This window comes from Cinclus cinclus, chromosome Z (assembly GCF_963662255.1).
Source record: "Cinclus cinclus chromosome Z, bCinCin1.1, whole genome shotgun sequence".
NCBI lineage: Eukaryota > Metazoa > Chordata > Aves > Passeriformes > Cinclidae > Cinclus > Cinclus cinclus.
The window spans coordinates 39,003,019-39,021,276 of record NC_085084.1 but is presented as its reverse complement, the minus strand read 5'-3'; the positions used below and the strand labels follow the sequence as shown (position 1 = coordinate 39,021,276).

The window sequence follows — 18,258 nt, the reverse complement described above, 5'->3', positions numbered from 1 at the left end:
GTTGCAGTTTAATCAACTAAGTGGGCCACCCTGTGAGGAAAAACGGAAGGAAAAAAAAAAGGAAAAAGAGGAAAAAAAAAAAGAGATGAGAGAATCTAGGTCGCTCTGTTCTGAAGACAGCAAAATAGATAATTGCTTCACTCCACAGCATCCATGCTGCACTTGAGGTATGTTTGAAATCTTATGTAACTAATATCATCCCTAGATTAACCAGACCATCCCTAATAATATGCCATAAATACCTCTTCCATACACATGAAGGTGATAGATCTGACTTACCTTTTCAGACTGTGTGAAAACAAGGAATAGTCCAAGCAATGAGATTTTGTGGGGATTTTTGTGAGTTTTTAAGAAGAGGAAGAAACCCTCTTTGATTATTTAATTTGGATCTGCAAGAAATTAATAAAAATGCTAGTCTTCAGCTTCTGTAGATTGGCAGATCTCTGTCAAGAAAGACAGCTGAAATTTCTAAATTACATTATGCTGTATCAAAGAAATGCCTGTGAGTGCCCAGGACCTTGTTGTGCAGAATAGAGTTCTGAGTTTCCCTGGTCACCCTGGGAAAGAGAGATCATCCCTGTTGGGCTAGATTAATTCTACTGGCTTTTAGTTAGAATTAATTTTTTGAGCATACAAAAAAGACCTAGTATAGGAGAGTCTTGCACAGTATAAAGCAAAATGTACACGAAAGAGATCCCTAAATAAAAAACAGACAAATAACTACATAAGAACCAACAATAAGACAGAATGCCTATAACAGAGAAAAAATTAATGGGTAATGTTAACTCAGGGCAGCTAGTTCACAATAGTCAACTGGAGTAAAAACAGGATTGAAACTGACACAACCTACATTTCACCCAGGGAGAGGACTCACTATGTGAGGCAAAATCAAAAATTTGCACTTTGACTTCACTTTCCTGTGTGGAAACAGAACACTTGTGTTTGTGGTAGTGGTCGAGAGGATGCATTTTACCCACCTATTTTAAGCAACTGTTATTGCATCTACCAGCATAGCAGTAACACATGCAACTGTTTTGGAGGAGAAGTGCTGAGTACCAGGCAGAAGGAGTACCACCTGAAAAGTTCTAAAACACATTCAAAACACAAAACCAGAAGTCCCAATCAAGCACCTCGGCCATGAGGTAAGTCATTGTGTCCTCAACAGGCAGTCTCAGGCCGCATGACCAAAAAATATGTTAAACACCTTGACATGGGTGTTCAGAGAGATGTGCATTGCAGTGGGATCTCTGCTTCACACAGAGTTCATTGACAACATAATAAGATGTACAATCAGAAGAAAGGGACAGCACATTCATCCTCTTCCAGAAGCCAACATCTTGCAATAGCAGTGATCTGATGTTCTACCACTCACCTGTGTGCCCTTGCTGAAGGTTTTGTTTGGGTAGCCACTCCTGAATTAGTCAGTCAGTTCTAAGGAGACTTGGTTGAAAAGTTATCAGCTGTGGGGAAGGAGCCTTGCAAGGCTACAAGAGATATTTGAGCCCAAGAAATTCAGTCATGTATATAAAACATGAGCCTTTCTCTGAGTGCTGGGCCAGAACAAGGCACCCTCTGAAATCACTGCCTAGATACGAGTGACTTATGATCTTAGTCATACTGTAATGTGGGCTTGAATCCAGATTATTGAGATGGCAGACAGCAGGTGCATAAACTATGAGGTACTGAGGAAGATGGAACATCTTATTTTCAGACAACTGTTCAAAACCAGGAAGAGGTCCCAGAGAAACACCTAGTTCTTAAATTATTTTTATCTCAACTGGAGCAGAAAAACTAAAGAGTTAAGAAATGCATTGAAAACAGCTGTTTCCATGTAAATTGCAGGAAATCACCATGGAGGGAATTTCAAGCTACACCTGCTACATGAAATGCAAAATCTTGGGCTGAAACACCACAGCTGGAAAGATATCTAGTATACCCATCTATTATAGAAATTACTTTGTAAATACACCAAGTCCTTTGAAGTAAAATCACTTTCAATCTGAATCCAAAGCTGATTTTAAATCATCCATGAGCATGAACATAATATAGCTGACAAACCTCTTCTGTCATACAAACACAAAGGGGCTAAAACGTTTTTAGAACAGGGAAGATTTATCACAGCTCTGTAACTAACTTACCTAGAACATAATGCTGGGTCCCATTAAGCTAGGTTTGCATTCTAGACACCACCAGATGTTATCACATATTGGGAAAAAAAAATTGTGTACAAACTAAACCACATTTTAGGGAAATTCTGTTACAAATGGACAATCTTACAAGTGAAGACTCAAAGACAAACTCTCTGTTGAGGTACTCAGGACCAATAATTATTTCCTGCCTCACTGGCCCTACTTCTCTGAGCATTATTAATATACAATTATTTCAAATGCACCCAAGACTCAGTTTCCATTTATTCCTGCTTGCTGCAGCAGCAGCAGAATTCCCCAGAGAGAGGACCTCTCTTCTCTACCACAAGTCAAGCGACAATAATTACTGACTCAAGGATGCTCATTTCAATTTATTCACATTATTCTTTTACCAATATTGTCCCTCACTTTAAGTAGCTCTTCCTTCACTGCAGTGCTCACCTCTTTCATGTATTTAGAGTAGTGGTGTCCCTGCTTAACCTTTTTCCTCGGCATTTTAATCTATCTCCACGTAATTATAAATTTCTCTTCATGTACCTTTTAATCTTGTCATTTTGCAGCCCAGGTGACATGGAACAGAAACTGCTGATATTTAAAGGAAAATACAGAGGAGAAAGTTGCAGTTGTCAAGAAAAGTGATTGAAGTATACAGAATTCAAACAAACAAAACACCACAAAACAAAAATTAAATACTCATTTATTTGTAATGAAGTCAAGATTTTAATCTAGTTGAGTCTGTTCTTTTCTTGGGATAATGGTATCCTGTAATGGTTCCTATGCAAGGAGACTGGGAAGGATTCCATTTAACATAGAGATCAAGTCACCTTCCCAAGAACACCTAGGGTTCTCCCACAGATAAGGCCAGCAATTGAGACAACCATCTTACACTCAGTTACCTTTCAACAGAAGCTTCAAACTTCTTTTCTGCTGGTCAAATCTGAGCTCACCAGCAAAAACAAAAACATGAGATAGATCCAGGGACACAGAGACATGGCAGCTCAACTATTTGTCAATGTAGTCATTGACACACATTTCTTTCCCATCCTTTTTCCTTTAATTGTTGCCTGCCTTCCCCTTCACTGCTCTAATTCTCTCAGGAAGCTGAAGTTATGAAAACAGCTTCACCTTTCCCCGCATTTTTTTTTATTTCTTCCATTATTTTTCACAGAAGGTAATTCACAGCCATTTGAATCCCAAATTTATGTTGATGTTGTTGTATGTTTGACATTTCTTCAAGGTCAGTATCATTGCAAATAAGCCATGAGACTCAAATTGTGATGCAAAAATGTAAGTAGCTACTAAGCAGATTCATTCTTGTAGGTAATGACAAATTCAAATTGGAAAAAGATGCACATAGTCAGCAGATTAAATTTTTTGTTTGTATTAATGCACTTCTGCCATGACAGCATCCACCCAGCTCAAAAGCAGTACATTTGAAAATACAGGAGAGACAGGGGGTAAAAAAAAAAAAAAAAAAAAGTCCTCAGATTGCACAGGGTGGTCACCAGTTTGTCCACAGCAGAGAGACATGATTTGTTTGAAGTACTTTGTTTCTAATTTGATTTGTACCAGTGATAGATCACTAATAGCCTTTGCCATGTCTGTAACTGCAGCTGTTACCCTTTAACAAACCACATGAGCATCTGCTCAGCAATCAGCTGAAACTTTCAGCCTTCTCAGCAATGTTCTACATCCTGAGACATGTACTCCAATCCCAAAAACTAACCTGAGAGGAACATAACTGACTACCCAAGCCCCCACAATCAGACTGTGCATGAGAAGATATGACGGCAACCAGCAAAGTGGTCAAAGCAGTAAGCTAGCAAATGTTTAAGGTTCTGTGTTGCACTTGACTTCAGCACATGGAATGAATATACAAAGACAATGCAGAGGTGCAGCCTCACTTCAAAGAGGAGCATCCAAGGCTAGGGCAGAGCACTTTCTGTCCCACCACTGAAAGAGGAGAGACAGAATTTTGAAGAGCCATCAGTAGGGTCTTTACAGTTGTTGGAAGTGGGCATAGGAACTCTGCAGCTTTGAGGGACTAATATCCCAGTTACCACTTCATTAACCATACCCTCTCTCCAATGGCCTGAAAAACTGAATTCTCACCCCAGAAAACACTAGAACCTGGATTTGTCTCTGAGTCTCAGAATCAGTGTCTATTCCCTGTCTTGTTTGAACACTATCACAAAAAGCTCAGAGAAGGGACTTTGGCCATCAAACAGAAGAAAATTTTTTACCTGTCTGACATGAAACAAGCCAATGGCAACACACTAGAGTTCTGTCCCTTTCTTTCTGCCAGCATTCCCAGTTTATTTCCATCCCTCTTCCAGGCCTCCTCACAATTTGGCAGACTTCAAACACTGCTGGAAAACTTCTCATCTCCATGCAAGAGCCACATGAAATTTCCCGTGATGCCATCTTGTTGCTAGGGTGGATTTTTGTGGTGTTGCCTTTGGGGGAGTGCCCAAGATGAAAGAGACATTTCCATTTCTGTAAGAGCAGGATGCCTGTCTTCCTTTAGTGGACAACACTTGCAGAGGTTACTTAGAGCTTTTGGATGCCTATACTTACTGCAGTGCTGACGAATACAGACCATATAGTCTTGACTTAACTCAGCAAGACTTCTAAACCCAGGTAGATTTCATAGATTCGATTTCATAACTTTATGAGTCATTTGACTGCACCTTTCTAGTCAGAGAAGAAAGCCCTCCCACCTATATCAGCCATTATATAAATCAGTCTTCTCCAATGTCTGTGCTTTTGCCAGCACATGAGCAAGTGAACAGGTCTCCATGGCTAACAGTTGAACTACATCCTGAACGTCCCTCTGATTAAGAAACAACACAAAGGCAAGCCAGTAGCTTATATTTAGAGCATCCCATTTCACCAGGAAGATCTCAATAACTGTAATACATCATCCATTAGGCTTCTGCCCTGCTCCTGCTGGACAAATCTGCTGCTGCAGATAGCATTTCCTATGCAACACAGGCTAAAATTTCAGCACAAATCCTATTTGCACCAAAACCATGCAGCTGGCAAGAAACCACCAGTTTGCTTCAATTATGAAAGATTTTAAAAAAATAAAATAAAATAGAAAGAACTAGTCAGAAAGATTCATGTACACAGCAACAGATATTAAAATCAAAAGCATGCAGAACTTCCTTCCAAGTGGACAGAAAACCCAAGGAGAAGAAATTTTTTTTTCTGCCATGAATCAATCTTAGACTACTTAATCTATGTGATACTCTGTTATTTCTCCCTCTCTGGGAGAGAAAACTTCCTGCTTATGCATGTCACCCCACTCCAAGCAGGCCTTTGGCAAGCAGATGGCTGCAGCACAAATCTTACTTAAGCTCTTTGTGGCCTACCTCTACAATCAGCTGAAGGTTGCACATTTCCTCCAAGGATATTTCAATAAGCACATTGCTCACAGTGTCTGCTTGCAAGTAAGACAAACATAAGTAAGATCCCAGCAGACACAAGGGAGAGCTTTGTGTTATTCTAACAGCAACAGGCCAAACAGAGTCAAGTAAATATAAAAGGAAGTTTTCTCTAGAAAGGCACAGGAAAAATTGGTCAGTTTTTCATCTCCAGGTCTGGATCATGGATGCAATAAATCAGCTGACCATCACTGTAGCTGTTTCACTGGTATCATGTCAACAGGAACCATCTGCTTCCTTAGAAGACATATTGCAATTTAATCAAATTTCTTGAAGAAAATCTCTTTGCCACCAGTATACATCAGGGAAAAAAAAAAAAGCTTTTAATACCATTCTTTTTGAAAAATGTATGCCACCTACCCCTGTCTCCTGTGACTGGATCCCAGGAAGAAGGGATCAGCACCTCCTTCTCCACTTCCTCTCTTCTAAAGGCTGTAGAGGGCAATGAGCTCACCCCTCTGCCTCCCTTTCTCCAAAACAGAAAAAAATAGGTCCTTAGCCACTCCTCAGAAGACATCCCTTTCAGCCCTTTCACCAGCTTTTTTCCCTCCTGGATGCATTCGATGTCCTTAAAAACATTTTTAATTAGTAGGGACCAGAATGACACACAACACAGGTGTAAGTTATCTGAGAATGAAAGTAAGTGGCACCCCAACACCTACCACATGCTACAGTGAGCTTGAGATCTCATGTCTCTTGTCTGATTCTCTAGTCTGTGATTTGGATGCACCTGACTCCAAAATGAAAGATCTCAGGTATTAAATGCTTCAAGGATCACAGACAAAAGAGACCCCATAAGCCAGTACCAACACTATGTGTTGGTATTACAACTTGCAGTTTTGCATTACAGGTTCTGTCCTGCTCTGGAGCTTCATACATTAACATAAACAGTGGAGCACAGCCTAGTTGATGCATGAGGTCCCAGTGCAGCTCAGAGGCTCAGCACAGAACTGGAAATGTGAGAGACAAGATACTGAGTTGGAGAGGGAAAAAAACAGAAACCCCAGTGTTTATTTCACAGTGTGCTTCACCATGAACAGGTCTGCATTGCCTTTGACTGCACTAAAGCTTGCTAACTTCCACAGGAAAAATTAAAGACTTAATCCTCACTTCGCATGCAACTAAAGTGGGGCAAATGCAGTAGTAGAATATATAGAAGGTCACTGTTAAGATGTTAAACACTAGTGTGGTTTTCATTCAGGCTTATCTGGCATTCACACACCCTCACATCTTCCCTAATGTAAGCTTAGCACAGGAGCTACTCTTTCAGAGCTTAAGTCACACACTGACTTAAATCCCATTATCTTCATGAGGGTTTGGATCTCTGTCTGCCTTCAAGAACAAGGGGACTCCCTCTGGACTGTGTTTTGTGATATACCCAGCTGAATCAAAGCTGCTAGTAAGGGACACGAAGTATGCAGTGCCCCCCTGCCGGCATGTTCCAGATGGCAATCAGGTTGCATTTCTTGTGCCTATGGTATTTTAAGAATCCTTCTGAACCAAAACAAGTGTCCAGTGATTCTTAACAGGAGAAGCAGATGTGAAGCAGCAGTCCCCACTCTAAACTGCTGCCAATAAATCAGTAAATCATGCCTGTATTATCTATCATAGTGAATATCTATCCAGAAACACAGATGTACCCTTCCTCCTAGTGGGGTTGCACTGCACTATGAATTCAAGGGGTAGTGAAAGCATGAAGAAATAATTTAGACAGTACAATTCATATGCAATGTTACATGTGAAAAGATTTGCATAATTTATCCACAGGCTGACATTAAAAAAGGTCAATATTTAAGGCAGGCATCCCAATATTTTACTATTCAGTTCTTGCCATTTCTCCTATTCATGGCAATAAAAGTAACATTAAAAGAGCTCTGTGTAGCATCATATTTAGACTAACTGTGTGTTCTGTATACCAGAATTTCACAATATTCTGGTGTGCAGAATGTTGCTTTGTGCAGTAGGAAATCTCTCTCTTTCTTCAAACACATCATGATCCAACATTCCTCACTTTCCATAGGTTTCCTCATTTCTTTTTCATAAGAAAATATCTCAGACCTTGGCCATCAAATCACCCAATAACAGAATGACACCCAGAAGAGCTTCATTAAATTCACTGTCCTCTATTTCAAACCAGTTTCCCTATTTGTCCAAGCCAGCAGTGACAGAAGAAGTGATACAGCATAGTATAACATGGGAGTCAAGTGCTCATGCACAGTTTGCTTTAACACAATTTTAGGAACAAATAAGCAAGGTACAGTGAAAAAAGCTTTACAGTTAAACTCCTTTAAGACCCATTCCAGACCCTCCAGTTCCCTATGTCTCCTGGGGAATCACACACACTGGTCATGATAACAGTAGCCCAGCTCTGACCTGGCTTGGCTAAGAGCACTTCTAATGTAAAACACAGTCATGAAATTACTCTGATTGTCTTCATTTAAAGAACTGTCACAGGAACAGCAAAGTGACCAGTCACCCTGGCTATATACCTTTTTCAACATCTGTGATGTGGCAGGGTCAGAGGTACAAAATAACCCCTTGCTCTTACTCCTGTGGAAGAAGAAGCAGCAATTTTAAGCCTGTAGGTGTCCTCTTGCTACATCCTTCTTGTTTTACACAGCTAATAAACATCATGACTTCTCCATGGCTTCTGTCACTGTCAGAAAATAAACAAATGTGTCTTCTATATAGGGTGCTGAAAGGTCTCAGAAGCACTAAATAAATAAATAAATAAATAAATAAATAAATAACCAGCTACAGGAGGAAATCAACCAAAACCATATTTTGTTTTTCCTGGACCACAGTCCCCACTGCTAATGCAAGGGTCAAGGATTTTGCAGTGAAGAGGCCAGGGATTTAAAAAAGACACATTTCAAGTTGGTCAACCTCCAGGCAGAAATTCTGCTGCCAACACGGCAGCAAAATCCCAGTGCTGGCAGGACAGCAGAGGATGACCTTCCACTGCACAGAAACAGCAGACTTCTGCACACCCTCTTTAACAATAAGCCAGGGAAAGGACACATTCTACTTCAGCAATACAATAACCTATCAATCTGATTTCACTAAACCTAAATACCTTCATCAGACTTCCAAACAAAGCAACTTGACATCACATAACTGCCTTTCCTTAGCTGTTAACTAGCTAACTTAATTCACCAACCTTTCAAAACACCTCATTGTCTTCTTCCCCTATAGGAAAAACTCCAAGGAAAAGCAAATCAGATCATTCTGTGTCTTTAGAGACAAGGTATATCTTCAAAGTTTGCTTCAAAAGCAATGCCAAAACTCCCACAGAAGCATTCTGCTAAGGTTAGTGTTACTGCTAATTAGCAGAGAGTGAGACCTAGTCATCCTCAATAAGGTGAGTGAGGAGGTAGGACAATGATGTTTTTCTATCAGTACCTTACTTGACTACTGCCTATGACAAAACCTGGTTCCAAACTCTTCACATGCCTCCTTTCCAGTAAGGAAAGGTCAAAAGCAATCACCTGCAAACAGTTTTCAAATATAGGCTCTTAGCTATCATAAGATCTGACCTAAGCTTCATTTTGCAGCTGGGAAGAGAAAATGAAATACCCATTATGAAAATCACATACCCATTATGCTCTGTCAAGGACACCCAACTGGCCCTCAGCCTTTGTGAATTTTCACCATCTGAGATAGTTGAAGGGTTAAACTACCTTAGCTGTAGGTGCTCTGCAAGCAGAATCTATAGCAGGTCTGATTCTGTGTAAATTAGAGGAGACTTTAATGACAAAATTGCAGTATTTTTTTCTTTTTTTCCAGGAGTGCCATAAGAGATTATGAGAATGGAATAAGAACTTTTGCACCATTCAAAAAATCCTATGAAACAGAAAAATTTATTAAGAGGTGTTCAGGGAAAAGCCATATTAAACTGATTTCTAAAGAGGCTACCTAGAGCAAAGGCTACACGGTGTTAAAGGAATAAAGTAGGTATTTATTTAAAGGTCTTCAAAGGATACACTTTGGGCAGTGCAAGAGCCCGGCCATGGCTCCAAACAAGAGGGACCCAAGGGGGACGACTGATCACCAGTTTTCACACTTTTATAAGTTTTAGTTCATTTACATATTTGGGTTAATTGTCCAATTACAGCTTCAGGTTATGAAGTCCCATCCTCCCTGTTTGCCCTCCTCAGTCGCTGTTGTTTGTACTTTTGTGCTCAAAGATGCAACGGTGTCCTCAGTTCTCAGGCTGGAAAAGGATTATTTTGCCCAACTAAACTGTGAAGAGAACTTGCTAACACTTTATATGAGGTTCGGAGTTATATACCAATATAGTACAGAATATGGAAAATATGAAAGCTAAAATTTAAGGCACCATAATTAAAACCAAAGAGCCATGAAATCCACCCTACCCAAAGCAAGCCTATCAGTCACTAGATATTTGCTGTTTTTCTCAGTTTGACCATCCTTATGAACAATTCACAGATTATTCTGAGTTGGAAGGGATCCAGAAAGACAACTGAGTCCAAATCTTAAGTAAATCTCCCTTGGATATCAGAACTGGCAGACAGAAAGGGTTCTGGCCCCAAAACTAAGGAAGCAATCTATAACCTTTAGTCCTTGGTTTGCTGTGCCAGTGTGGCCAGCTTGCATGATTTGTATCAGCTTGGGCTTTAACTGGGAGAAATCAGTGTCCAAAAGCACCTTTATTTTCCACATTATATTTGCAGAAAGAAATTTGTTTTATCTTGTTGAAACTATTTGTAATTTAAAAACAGGACTCTGCTTAATGAACTAGCATTTCCTGGATTTTACCATTCTGCATAGACTTCTCCTTTATTGAGTAAGTGAGTAAGTTCCAGACACATTAAGTCATCTGGCAGAAGAACTGGTGCCCTGGACAGCATCTTGACAGACATCAGGAGCTCAGACTTCACAAAAACATGCTTTTTGAATTAACCTTCTCAGAAAGTCCTATTATCATGCAAATCCTGACCTTGGCATGCAACATCATGTTAGAATGAAGGTCTGTCCAGGGTGGATGTTGTTAAGTACAGGCAAACACTGCTTCCAACTCATGTTAAGTCACCAAGGTGCAGAAAAAAGCAGGCATCATAGATGTTATCCCTTTGCTGCAGCCCTCCTCCCCCCACCTTCAACTGCAGTCTCTTAGCAGTTATTTCCCTTTACTGGTTTCATGGATCTCCAGCTGTAGAGGCTGTATTGCCACTTTGAAGGTACATTAGTCCATTTCTGTGAAAGCAACCTTGCACTAAGCAAACAGTGCAAAGCTTGCACATCTTAACACTAATTCTCCTTCAACACAGGCACTGAAGAGTGAAATGAAACATTGCATTGCTACCACACAAACTATTACTTTCTCACATAGATGTCTTCATACCTTGTTATTTCATACAATCAAATTAGTCTCTTCCTTCTCCAGTTTGATCTCCCTATTCAAAATACCCCCAACTAAAACTTGGGTTGTCTGCTCTGTTCTTAACTGTGGCAATTTTGCTCCTGTGGTAAAAAACACCACCACTTTCAGAGATGAAAACATTGTTTCCTTGCCATGAGTGAGAATCCTGAAGTAAATGTTGGAGTTGTATATGACATCCATATCACCACACATTAAACATTCACGCAGCCCCATGATTCTCCAGTTTCTTCAAAAAAAAAATTTTTTTAAATGCACACATGAGATAGAGTACAAGGGAGAATGATCAACATCCCCTGAGGCCAATATTTCAGTTCCCAACAGCATTCAGCATCACCTCAGTGATGCATAGACCATTGCTTAGACCAAATGTCCAGGTCAAGCAGCCTAGAAAGTAACTGTGTCAGAAGTTATTCCCAAGTATTTGTTCAGTGTTTTCAACTTCTCCTACACATATCCCTACTTTTTCTATTTCTCATCATTAGGTTAAAACACTTCCTCACACACATAAGCTAATATACAGAAACATACAGACGATTGGCCACAAAACCAGGTAAAGTGTGTCGGAATACTTTATTATCATTTCCACCCTTACTGTGGCAGTGTTCTTATTAAAAATAACTCTCAAAATACCAGGGACAAAAAAAATTCTGCACTGGCCATTTTTGCTCAGGATTTGGCCAATCTTTGGGGCAAAGATGAAAGAAGGCTTAGACACACAGACAAAATGTCACTCTTTCTTTGGGCTTACTCTGCCTAAACCAGATTTTGTCCTTTATTATCCCTGCCTTTGTGTCATGGCATGAAGCAAATCAAGACCTGCATACTGCACAGCAGGATATATATCCAGTTGGTAGGGTGCCAATTAGGCATAACCCAGGGCCAGCTCACCTTGTGTGGGAGGTCTTTTCTCTGACATGGGGCTTTGGTCTCTGCTTGGTGCTGCCCTCTCCTGCTCAGACTCTTCAAACACTCCACTCTGGAGTGGAGTGATCATGAATCAGTGACAGGCATGCTCTTCCAAGTCCTCAATAAGCTATTAGGGGTGCAGACCCTACCATAGTAGATCATCCCCTCTCTTTCTGGGTGCAAAGGGGTAGGAGGGATTCAAGGCCCCTTGTGTGCCAATCACACTTACCTCCTAGAGCTTGTTTCATAACAAAATCCATGATTTGTTCTTTGGGGTCCTGCCCACCTTCACACCTCACATGCACAGAGACCTGGAATCCTTGGAAGGCAGCCTGCAAAGAGGCACAATCAATAGAGGAATAGTGTCTCTAGGAGAAGAAAAGGCTAATGCCTGGTCTTCCTCAGATCTCTCCCCACAGCCTTCCTCCCTTTGTCTGTGTGCAGACAAGTTTCCAGCCCTCCATCCCTTCAGACCCTGCTTTGCACGACAAGGCACCCGAGGAACAGAGCTTCATGCTGGCAAGCCATCAGCGCTGGGAGGAGTCAGGGATACACGGTGGGTCCCCCAGACTGGGCAAGTGCCCGGGAGCAAGTGCAGAGGAGTAATGCGGTGCCCTTTCGTGGCTTTTCTCCTGCAGACGGGCAGGAAGGGGTTAAACCTTTGAACTTTCTCATTTCCCCGCCTGCTTCTCGCCCTCTCGGTTTTCAGAGGGTTTGCTCCGAGGTGGCAGCTCCGCCCGGGACCGCCGAGGGGGCATTTGAAGGTGAAGCGCCCTGCAAGTGCCCGGGAGAACAAGCCGGGGATGCCGGGCGATAAGGATGCGGATGCGGTCCGAGTGGCGGGATGGAAAGTCTCCCACCAGAACCCCTCGGGAAGCCCCCAGCGCAATGACAGCGAGGGCTGCACCTCTTCAGGGTAAGCCGGGACGGCTCAAGGTTGAGACCGGCCGGCCCCAGGGGCAGCACAGCTCCAGCTGCTGCATCCCACTCCCCGCCCGGCTTCGGCACCGGGTCACAGCCGTGCCAGCAGGAGGGACGAGAGCCGTCCCCGTCTCTGTGTGCCCGCACCCCGCCTCTCCTCGCTGCCCTTCCCGGCTCGGCACGGCCCGCCCGCCCCGGTGCCGATACCTCTCTCGGCGACAGGCGCTGTGCTGAGACGGGCCGGGGCAGGTGCCGGCTCCTGCGGCTCCGCTCCTCTCCTCCGGGCCGGCGCCCGTGTGCCCGAGGGTTGCCGGGGAAGTTGCGGGTGCGGAGTGGGGGAGAAGGAATGAGTCCAGAGCTTCTCCCTACTTTTCCCCCGCGCCCCTCTTTTTATCACAGCATTTCCGGACCATCCCACCGACACGGTCCCTCCTTCCTCCTCCCCTCGTTGCGGGAGCTGGACTCTCCCTCCCCCTGCCTCCTGCTCCCCCGCCCCTCCCCTGCGCCGCCCTCGCCCCTCGGTGCTCTCCGCCGAGCAGGCCGGCAGCGCTCCCCGAGCCCCGCGGAGCGGTGCGTGTGTCTGCATGCCTGTCCCCCACCCCAGCCCCAGATGTCTCCAGCAGCCAGGTGTCCTTGTGCTCTGCCGTGGGGGCAAGGAGAGGCGGCTGTCAGCCCGCTGTTGCATTTTGCAATTGCTTCCTTGCCTCTCTTCGGGAGTCTGTGTGTGTGCCAGGGGAAATCTCTGCAACCACGGCTTCCTGCAAAAGGGGGAGGGTGTGGGAGAGCGTTCTGCATTCTCTGTTCTTAGTCCTTCCTGGAGATCCCCTCTCATTCCCTAGGTCCTGGAACGAGTTGGAGAGGCAAGGAAGAAGACAGGGAGGGAGCACAGTCTTCTCCTCCCTCTCGCTTCGCCTCGGATTAACTGTGGCCGGAGAAGAATCGCCGGCTGCTCGTCTCTGTGCTCTCGTTGTCCAGACGAGGGGCGGGGGGTGGGGGCCGGGATGGGGGAAAAGAGGAAAGTCGTCTCCCCGCGACTGCCGCTGAAGGACGCGAGTGCAGTGATGTGTTGTCCAGCCCGGACTCGGGACGGCATCTGAAGGTGAGAAGGAAGGAGATGTGTACGGTGCGAGCGCTGCGTGGCAAAGCAGAGCAATATCCACTCCAGAGCACCGGCGCCCACCTTTAGGGATGCCTACAGCCGGCTTGGGGCTGGGTGGGGAGGAGACGAGTTCTGCTGCTGATCCGCCCTTTTGTCGCCAACAGGAGAGGTGGGACAGCAACCCCCAAAGTAACCTGTGTGGGTCTAAAAGGTAGGAGGGGGCTAGAGCGGAATGCTGCCGGCAGTAGTGGGAGCCCGGGGATGGGGAGCAGCGGCGCCTCCCGGGAAGAAGCAGGCATGGCCTGTGGGCCACGTCGTCTGAAGGTCAGGAAGGACGCCCGGGCCGCACCTGGCACCGCGGAAAGCCATGCAGATCCAGCAGGCATGAAGGGAAGTCCCACCCGGGGCAGCGATGCCGACCATCGGGGATCCGCAGTCTGTAAAGATACCAGCCGCAGATGCGGGAGTGCATGTTTCTACACTCAGGGCAGCCTCTGCCACTGGGATCTGCTTTGACACTCCATGCCTGTCATTGTTCCAAAGGCATTTGGACAGTGTCCTTTATAACATGTTTTAATTTTCTCTCATCCTGAAATGATGAGACAATTGGACTATATGGTCTTTTTAGGTCCCTTCTCCTTATGCTGTTCCGTTCTATTCTGTAGGCTCCCAGAAAAACGCTTTTGCAGCTGACACTAGTGTTAGTCTAAGAAACTCACCTGGATAAGCGTGTGCTGCACTTCTACCAAGTCTCAGAAAGGAAAAAATAATACCTTGATGGGGTGGGAAACCCTTGTTTTAAACTTTAACTCACCCCAGAAATTACTGTTTAAAAGACATGATGCAGTGGTTTTGATGCTTTTTCATACATAACATAGGAGTGTGTCAGCTGTGCTCAAGCAATAAACCTAGGAGCCTGCTGGAGCTGTGTGCCTGGGTTTCTGTGCTGTTAACACAGTATTTCCAGTTCTATGTTGCCTCCCCAGGTGCCTATATGACTTTGAGCAGAGTTTTAGTTTGGTTCTGTCATATCACACCTCACATTCCTTTTTCATAATATGATTGCTCTTAGAGGGAAGGACAGTGTCCCCACCCCACACTAAACCTCCATATGCACACCTTGCTCTTACATCCCAGAGTCTGGAAAGGAACAGTTCAAATGCCCTCAAACAGAAGGATCAGATAAGAGTGTGCTAATAGTTCAAACACCCAATTACCTAAAATCATCTTCTTCCTATTTTGGGAATCCTGGACCATGCTTCATCAAGGAACTTCTGTAGCAGCCAAGGGTCAGCACAGCCAGCTGGGGTTGCTGAGAAATGTCATTGCTCCTGTTCATAGGCTCCTTTACAAGCTTTGCAATAATGAATGTCCTCCCTTCTGTGCAGAGAAGAATGATGTCATCCATAGAGACTTCAGAAGCCAGACAAAACAATAAGGACATCCAGAAGACCGTGAGAGATCCTTGAGCTTCTTGTTGACCTGTTTAGAACTGCTGGTGTGTTTCCAGAGCCAGCTGACTCTCTAAGGCTCATGCACCCGTGGTTCTGTTTCCAAAATGCACCCATATTTTCCAGATTACACAGCTGACACAGAAAATCATGACACACGAGACAGTAAAACATAGCTCTTAGCACCAGCTACATCACAGTTCCTTTGTCTTCAGGAGAACAAGGCACATCAACATCAAATCACAAACTCCACCAAGATACTCCTAGTACCAGCTTCAGCATCTCTACCCTGCCTCAAGCACCAGCTTCCAAATAACTCCCACAGGATGTACCTTCCAGACAGAAATCCAATTGCTTGTGAGCCTGACATGGGTGCCTCCTGTCCAGGTGACACCCTGACTATTCAGTCAGGAAGGTTTCCACTAGTACACTCCCCACCACATGAGGATCAGGCACAGAGGCAAGAAAGGACACAGTCGAAAGAGATTATGTAGTCTATAGATATGTGTCTATTCATAGTCTCAGAAAAGCTTCTGATAAAAGTATTTTACCTTGGAGGCAGAACCTTTACTCAATTTGGTGAGAAACCCAGCTGGAAAGATGGACTCATGGGGATCTATTAGGTGATTTACCTGCCATATGTGATGTCTGCTGCAAGAGAAATAACAGCTCCTGCAGTCATGGTAATGGTAAGAGCAATGCCACATGCATCTTCTTTCTGATGGCATATAACAATATCCTAGGTTAATAATAATTTATGAGTATGAATCTGGCAGTAATGCAATTTTATAACATTTACTGGACAGTAACAAATCTCAGAAACAGCAGTGTTTTCTCACCAGAGTGAGGAATAGAGACTTGTATCTGTGAACAGGATCTATCCCAGCACCATGGACAGAGGAGAACTTCCACAAATGCCAGATTTTTGTCTGGTTTGCGCTGGGTGGCTGACATATGCCTGCTCCTGATTGCGGAAATAGGGCTTGTTCTTCCTTGCAGAACCAGAACAGTAGGAATCCACTTTGTGACCTTGCTTGGTGCAGATGAAGAGCACTGAAAACTGAGCAAAGATCTCCATGGAGTTTTTTACATGGAACTCAGATTCCTTTCTTGGCCACCAGCTGGGAATCTGTGCTTATTGATATCCATGTAAGAAGTGGAATAAGCCAATAATTTGGTTTGGTGACATTTTCCATAGAAAAATGTGTATTTGTATCTCCAAAAAGAAGGAAAGGTCTGTTTTCAGAAGAAAAAAAAAAAACAACTAAATTAGTCAGGATGTTTCATTTCAACATCTTAAAATGCAATGTTTGATTATTCAATTCCATATGGTGTTTGACTACTAAACTGAAACCAATACTATTTGAAAATGATATTAACAAGAAAGCTCACAAACAAAGTGAAAAGGTTATGGAAAATACTTAAGCAGCTGCCCACAATGAACATACTTTGTTTCTTCTTCCCTTTCTTATTCCCCCCCCCCCCCCCCCCCCATCTTATTATGAGCTCTCAGTATTGTAACTGAGCTCTCGCTATTGTAACAATTCAGTTGACTGCCAGCAAGACCTTCACAGGAGCAAGATGATTAGCTTTTTATCAGTGTAGCTACTGAGACAGAGGAGTCAAGTACTTGCTATGGGTAGTTTGTGTACATCAGTTGCAATCCTTTCAAAGGTTTAGTTCACTGAACAAAAATCTACTGTATGTTTCATTTTCTCTTCAACTGACAATTCTGGCTGTCAAAACATTTCAGAATTCAAGCAATTTTTGCCTCTTGAAAAGTATTGCTTTGTTTCTTGTTTTTCTATTCAACTTATGGCAGGTTTTAAGTAAGGTCTTTATTTTCCAATCAAATATGAAAAAAACCCACAAAACAACATAATATTCTTTTTAAGAAGTGTGTGTTTCCCTTAAGCCAAAACTATAAAAGGATTTCTCAGACATTTCTGATAGCTCTGAAGCTCTGGTCCTTTGAGATTTCTTGAAGATGAACTTTCTAGTTGAGCATTTGCTTCAGCTATCATGATACGAAATTTTAGCTGCCCACCCTTAGAAAAACTGAAACAAACATCTATTGATTGTTCTGTCTCAATGACATGTGAAAACAAGAAAGAAAATTATGTATTTATATATATATATATATATATATATATATATATATATATATCTTAAATGAAAATGAGCACAGATGCCCCAGCCTATTTAGTAATACCCCCTTTGTAGGCTACTTTTTACAGCCTCTAGCTCCTAAGCTGACAACTTCTTGTTTGTATTCTACCTTTCCTACTCCCCTAGTCCCTGTATTTCCATTCTTTTCTTTGTTTCCTGTTCTCTGGATAAACTCTTGCCTTACCAGACTGATTGAGAGTCCCTTCTCAGCAGGACTCTGATTCCTGCGGATAGGCATGATCAGGTAAATACCCTGCAGCTCTTATCTCCAGGACTTACAGTTCTACTTTACTAGGCTTCTTTGGCAGACAGAAGTTGTCCATAAAGCCAAGAATCCATCTTTATCACTGCAGTGATTAAGTAAAGATGCCTCTATCCAAAGCATATCAAGTTTTTGTCGTGAGATTATTATTTCAAGCACTTTTGGCAGGAATTTTTCCACCAGTGAATAAGTCATCCAGAGCATTCTGTGATGTGTCAGCTTATACATGAGTTTAGAAGTGAAGAAGGTTAAAAAAAATTCTGTTCTATATTTGATGCTGTTGAAACATTCTACTTTGATGTATCAAAAGTGCTGCACCTTTCTTATGATGACCAATAACTTTGTCTTGACTCTTTGCTTCAAGCAATACATGTCTGTATGAAAATAAACAAAATCATAACAGAGTAAATCAGATTTTTTTCAGAATTCTTTTGTCATGGAGGGGGAAAAAGA

At 43.0% G+C, this 18,258-nt stretch overlaps 1 protein-coding gene across 1 annotated transcript in view; it reads right to left on the bottom strand.

The window, feature by feature from the left end:
• Window positions 1-12,661, bottom strand: part of CPLX1 (complexin 1) — a 102,656-nt gene extending 89,995 nt beyond the window's left edge. The window contains exons 1-2 of the mRNA XM_062513931.1: window positions 12,587-12,661; window positions 12,133-12,235 (exon numbers count right to left, since the gene is read on the bottom strand). Coding sequence (XP_062369915.1) covers window positions 12,133-12,235; window positions 12,587-12,661 — 178 coding nt within the window. The remainder of the gene's footprint in view (window positions 1-12,132; window positions 12,236-12,586) is intronic.
• Between the last annotated feature and the right edge of the window lie 5,597 nt (window positions 12,662-18,258).